The sequence below is a fragment of the Nanorana parkeri genome, unplaced genomic scaffold, assembly GCF_000935625.1.
Source record: "Nanorana parkeri isolate BGI_ZX_2015 unplaced genomic scaffold, ASM93562v1 scaffold996, whole genome shotgun sequence".
In the NCBI taxonomy this organism is placed as follows: Eukaryota; Metazoa; Chordata; class Amphibia; order Anura; family Dicroglossidae; genus Nanorana; species Nanorana parkeri.
The window spans coordinates 299,483-306,135 of NW_017307264.1; the positions used below are offsets into that span (position 1 = coordinate 299,483).

General features: G+C 42.4%; 1 protein-coding gene across 1 annotated transcript in view; it reads left to right on the forward strand.

Annotated features, from left to right (window-relative positions):
• GGNBP2 (gametogenetin binding protein 2) overlaps positions 1-6,653 on the forward strand; it is a 28,695-nt gene that overhangs the window by 20,635 nt on the left and 1,407 nt on the right. Inside the window, exons 11-12 of the mRNA XM_018567001.1 lie at positions 2,681-2,829; positions 5,190-5,396. Coding sequence (XP_018422503.1) covers positions 2,681-2,829; positions 5,190-5,396 — 356 coding nt within the window. The remainder of the gene's footprint in view (positions 1-2,680; positions 2,830-5,189; positions 5,397-6,653) is intronic.

The window sequence follows — 6,653 nt, forward strand, 5'->3', positions numbered from 1 at the left end:
TTAACTGGTTCAGCTCTTCAACCATTATTGGCTACAGTCCTTTTTTTTTCCCAGACTTGGACTACTTAGACAAAATCTTTACGGGAGAACTATGAGGTGAGTGAAAATCACTCATCATAGTTGGAGCCGACGTGTGGCAATGAAACTGTCACACGTCTGCTCAATAGATCAGGAAGTGAGTGAACGCATACAGTCGCTTGCTTCTCGATCATCTCCCTGCAGAGAACGTTGATGGTCAGTCACGGCTCCCTGCAGGGTTTCCCCCCCTCTCCTCTCCATTCCTCTAGCGCTGAGTGGAGGAACGGACGGGCAAAGGGGCAGGTACAGCTGGCTCTGCCTCTAGATAGGCAGAGCCAGCTGTCACTCGCACAGCTGGGTGGATCTCGACAGTAATGTTTGGATCCGTCCTGGCTGCGGCGGACTCAGTATACCGTGAGCTGTAGTTCGCTATATACTGAGCTTTGGGTCACGGGAGGATGCTAGTATATGTCCTCCCGTGACCCTTAAGAGAACTATGGGGAAGAACACTTACCCCATAGTTCTCTTAAGTATAGAACAAGTGACTTCTGTAGTTGATCCACATTTTATTGTGTGGATCAGATGACTGTTGCTTCTCATTTCATTATTGATGCATTTCTTGATGTTTGTTGTCTCGTGCATCTCTTTTCCATTCAGCAATGCAGAGCTATCTGATTTAAGTGCTGGTTGGAGGAATCCCAATGTAAAAAGGGACTTTTGCATTTACCCTATGTGAGGGGTGATCTTTTTGAAGCTACCTTCAACAAAGTTATTTAACAGAAAAAGAAAAAAAGCTGTGGGAGTGAATACTTACCTCAGATGTGTAAAAAAAAGGGATCTACCCTAACTACACTTCTTTAGTTTCCAATTTCAAAAGAGGTCTTATACTTGCAAACCTTTTGGACCCTCTAGATGTCCTTTGGCTAATTAAATAGTCCACTATAGCATGAAGGTTTGCTCCTGCCTTTTCTATATCTGGTGGGGGGGATGCCTGATGGCATTTTCAAAGATGTAGGAAACTCAAATGTCAATAGATCTTCATCTTCCATTTCGGTTCTTTGCGTTTTCAGCTTCCTATGTTTCAACAGTGTCGGACCTTCCTTTTTTGAGAAGTTCAAGGCCTGTTTGGATCCAGGTTTTAATGCTGCTGTTCCTTTTGGCATCTGTTGCATCACTTTCAGTACAGGTATTCCTCACTTAACGACCGAGTTCCGTTCCTACGACCAGGTCGGTAAACGGATTGGTCGTTAAGTGAGGAACACTATACAGTACTGTACTGCATTAGGACAGTACTGTATAGCGTTGCCGATGTACAGTACCGAACAGTGTACTGTACATCCGGCAATGGAAATACTTACCGAGACCTGCAGTGAAGATCGGGGGAATGTCACTTCCGCCGGCGACCCGGCGCACTGACGCTGACGCGCGAGGTCGATCGGCGGTCCGTCGTAAGTGCGAGTGGTCGCAAAACAGGTAAGTCGGTAAGTGAGGAACATCTGTATTTGGGTCTTCTGTTGGATACCCTTCAAGCAAAAGTGTTCCTTCCTCAGAACAAAATATTGATGTTGTAGGATCAAATTTAGTTGCTTCGATCACGTCGCTCTTCCTCTCTAAAAACCTACATGAAAATACTGGGATTGATAGTGTCAAATCAGTACCTTTTTTTTGCTCTGTTCCATCCCAGGAATTTACAGAGGAACATTCTTACAGCGTGGGACAAGCTAGACAGATTTGTGTTCAGAGCGAGGGATCCAACCGCAGATGCGGTGGATAAATTAGTAGCTCTGTGGGATCACTCGTTTATGTTTTTCCTCCACTAACGTTGTTATCTAGACTGATTCACAGGATAGAACACCAAGGATTCCAGTCATTCTCTTTTGCTCCAGATTGACCTTGCAGGGAGTGTTATGCCAATTTGGTTTATCTATTAGCAGACAATCCCTGGCTTCTTCTTCTAGATTGGGCAGATCTGTTATCTTGGAGCCCAATCTTCCACCCTGCTTCCCGGTTGCTGGCTTTAACAGTCTGGCTGTTGAAACCCAAGTGTTTAAAAGACAAAGGAATTTCAGATTCTGTTGTTCCAATAATGCTTAATGCTCGTAGATCTTCTACTCATAAGACTTAACGTACGTGGAAGGTTTATTTTCGCTGGTTTGAGTCCTTGGGGTTTTTCACGTGTGCTCTTCTATGTTGTGAATTTTGTCTTTCTTTCAACTTAGGGTAGATTAACTTGGTTCAAAGTACCATAAAGGGTCAGGTGTCTGCCTTGTCGGTCCTTTTTCCATGTCCTCTTGTTTCTGATTCCTTCATATTTTATTCAGGGAGTTACTTGTGTAGCTCCTCCTGTTCCTCTGTGGGATTGGAACTTGGTTTTATCTGTTTACAAAACCTCCCTTTAAACCTAGACGATACATTTCTCTGTCTTTGATATCCAAAAAGGTTGCTTTTCTTGTGGCCATTACCTCGGCTCGAAGGGTTTCCAAGTTGTCTGCTTTGTCTTGAAAAGAACCCTATTTGGTTCTGAATAGAGACAATGGGCAGCTCTGGTTTAAAGGTAAGTATTGCTGGTAGCCTTTTAAAGTGCACTATAAAATTGGTGCAAAGGTAAAATGAAAAATTATAAGTTTTTAATATTTTTGATCTGCATTGTGTTAATTTGCAGGTGAGGATTCATGTGTCAATTGTGACAAGGAAGAAGAAGATGGCGATAGCTGTGTGGAATGTTGGGCCAATTCAGCAGAAGATAGTTTGAAGGGAAAAAATAAAAAGAAGAAGAAGAAATGCAAACCGTTTAAATGTGAAAAAGACAATGTATGTGTTTGGGTATTTTTGTGTGTGTGTGTGTGTGTGTGTATTTACACTCTAGATGGCATTATTTGGAAATTGCTTGTACACCCTTGATGTAAACTTGTCGTCGGTGTGAGCAATACCAGCCCCTCAGTTAGTGTAGCTGGATTTCTATGCAGATCTCAACTCTTCCTCTGTCTTTACATTATAGACTCGTTTTCAGGTGGCCCGATTTCTGACAGGTTTACTGTAGATTCCTAACAACTAATGGCCACGTAGTGTATAATACAAATGCAGCTAGATGAGGCCCTGTTTATCAAAATGTAACAACTGTCGCTATTGCCTCACAGCCACCAACTCAATTTAATCCTGTCCTGAAAAACTTTGGCTCAATAGATACCAGGTGCACCAAAACAAAAGGTGTGCAAATTCTTAGTTTTTGTTTTTAAAATCACCCACAGACAAGTAGAGTAGGAAGCCTGTCCAATGCTGTAGAGTGGGGCTCTTCCTTTAGAAGCAGTGATTTATCTGACACATCCCTGTCCGAGTCACTGCTCTCCAGTCAGCAGGTAGCATGAGTCAAATAGGTAGATTTAAGGTGCCCATACACCTTACGACTATCAGCCGATTTTTTTTTTTTGTATGCGATCGGGTTTTCGTCCGATATTCGTAAGGTTGATGGGTAGTGTACAACCGCAAATACTGAACAATCGATCGTCTTTTGACTAACCCGCATGTTAGAAAACTTCGGTCGACCGTACGATTTTTGCAAGGTTGGTGGCGTTTCCTTACGTCAAAATGCATACGATCTACATTGCACATGCGCAGACGAAAATACGTGCGGTCGATTACCGTGCTTTCTTCTAATTACCGCTAATTGAACCTTGCGATAATCGTGGCAGGATGGGGCCGCCGTACGACGGTTCGATCATCAGACAAAAAGTGTCGTCCGATGATCGCAAGGTGTACGGGCAGCCTTAGTAGGTGATGTGTTAGGCTGGCCATACACCTATAGATTATCTGCAGATTTTCTATGGTCAGATGGGAAAAGTGAAACTGATTCCTCCATCTATGCTTATCTGTGTGGATGGAGGAATCTCCCACTGGGCCAAGCTTCAGTATCTTGCTAGTCAGATAATGTATAGGTGTATGGCCAGCTTTAGGCTTCTGCAATAACACCATTGCTTCTCCAATGAGAGCATCGGTCTCACGCTGCAGCTGCTGCAGGAGACAAGCTTCTCCACTCTAGGCTGTGACTGATTTAGGGGCAAACTAACTAAGAATTTACACACCTTTTGTTTTGATGCAGCTAGGATGTATTAAGCTGATTTAGAACAGAAAATTAAGTTAGGCTTTAAATCTGCTTAGTGCTCCTTAACCACTTTCTGTCTGGGGCATTTTCTTACTATTTGTGCACACATGATAACATATATATTTTTGGCTAGAAAACAGCTTCAAAACCCCAAACAATGATATAGGTTCTGAAAGCAGAGGCCCTGTAGAATAAAAAAATGCTAGTTGCAATTTGTTACATTGCATGGTTTTTGCGCAAATGTTTATCAAACCAGTATTTTTAGGAAAAAACTACATTTACATTTTTTTTAGTGCACAGAATATCATACCCATTTTTTTTGGTAAAATATGAAAGACGGGGTCACCCCGGGCAAATACTGAACATGTCAAGTCTTAAAATTGCGTTCGCACGTGAAGCCGCAAAAGACTTCAATACCCCAAATTTCCTATAGGGAACACTTTAAACGCTTTTACCGCTCATCAGATAACAGTAATTGATGGCCCTAGAATTATTGCTCTCATTCCGATGTTCGCGGCCATGTGTAGCACATTTGTCGTTTTCACATGTAGGTGCACCGACGCGTGTTTACATGTGTATGTGGGGAGCGGGGGATTTTTTTAAAATTATTTTTCTTATGTTACTTTTGTGTTTGTTTTGCTTTAATTTTTAAACACTTTTTTTTTTTTTTACACGAACCCTATGGCTATCACATAGGGACTAACAAGCAACCTATGTAATAGCAGGGTGGGGCAGGTCTTCTTTATGGAGACATCAGGGGTCTTTCCGACTTATCTCACCTAAAGACCCCAAAGACGCTGACAAAGCAGAGATCTGCTTCCCCAGCTTCATCTCCTGGCTCTAAGAGCTGGAGACTGTAACTAGTGATGCTGGAAGTGATGTAGTACACATCACTTCCCGGACCAGTAATTGGAGGAGAGATCAGCGGCTGGAAGTCACTGAATCTCTCTCTGATTATTGCGGGGAGACCCAACAAGCTGGTCCTGGGTGCCGGACGGGGACAGCGGAGCCCGGGGAAACTGGCAAACGATCCGGCGGCTGTACAGACGCCGGATCGCTTGTACATTACCAGTCATCGCTGGCTGTTAAAAACAACACCAAGAACACAAACATCGATCAGTCCAAAGATGGTAAAGCTGACAGCTGCTGTTCTTCCACAAAAACCAATGGACAGTCATGTATAGATCACCGGAGTGAATTCTTAGAATGCACAGGGTTAGGGCCGCCGCCGCACGATTTGGAAGGTGGAAGAGAAACAAAAACCTTGAAAGAACTTCTGGTTGGTTTTTTTTTTTTTAATTATTTGCTATAAATTTTGTATTGAAATCGCGCCCTGTAACATCGATGAGTAATTTGATTTCCAGCTATAATCATTTTAGGTAGTGCCAGGTGGTAAAATACAGCAGTTTTGTATAACATTACAGCTGTGTTGCCCTGTAACACTTATATATACCTTGATTTTGCTTCTCGTACATTGTAAAGCACTTAGAATGGCATATTACATGATCACCAGGAGCTTCCTTGCATAACATTAGTAGCTACTGAAGCTTTCAGTTCTGTAGGTGGCCCAAAGACACTGGTATAGACCTTTCCTTGGCATTTTTTGTTACTGGGAAAAATTTAATTGCAATGGAGAGGGATTATGTGTCTGGTATAAATTGATAGAGGGAACTTTACCAATTTTCTCACGTGTAATTCCGATAAGAGAAAATCCAGGCAGGTTTTGCATATCTTTGATCTATTAGATCAGCAAAATGTATCACTGACTGATTGACTACCTGGTTGGATGCAAGATGGAATGTATTTTTTAGGTAAGCTCTTGCACTATCATTTAAACCCTGAGCTCAAAACACCCTCGTGTAGAATGATCAGTATACTTTTTTTCACCATTGGAAATTGCAATGCCATTCACAGCGTAGCACTGTACATCACAGGAGCTATGGGTGCCATATCCCTTTGCATTCACAAGACAGAAACAGACTTTTAGTACTTTGTGGAAGCACACATGCTAAAGGGGACAACACCAATGCTGCTGTTTAGGGCACCACTAGCACAGTTGTAAGAGAAACTGTACATGGCAGGATCAACAGTAAGGGACAGACTGCAAAATTAATTGCTTAACAATGAACAGGTAAGGCATGATATATAATGTAGGTTCAGATACCATTAACTGCCTCAGTGCTGCTATATTGTAAAAAAGCAGTGGGGACGTGGATATATATTTCTAGTGCTGATTTTATATAAACAGTGCTTCGGAAAATGCACTCTGGGTGCCAGTGCACTCATGGAAGGCTGTGCTTTGATCTGATCAAAGGTTCTGTACCTTTATGATTCCTGTAAACCAATTGAATTGCTAGTAGTGTTTTGAATACAAGCCTCCCTTCATTGCAATGGGATGGATGTATTGAGAAGTATGAGAACTATTGGTAGAGTAAAAAATATTCTTCATACTTTTTATACCAAGAGCTGAGTGATCCCAAACTGCTGATTGGTGAGCTGATGGCTCCCCCCACCCCCCCCCCCTTCCACACAGAGG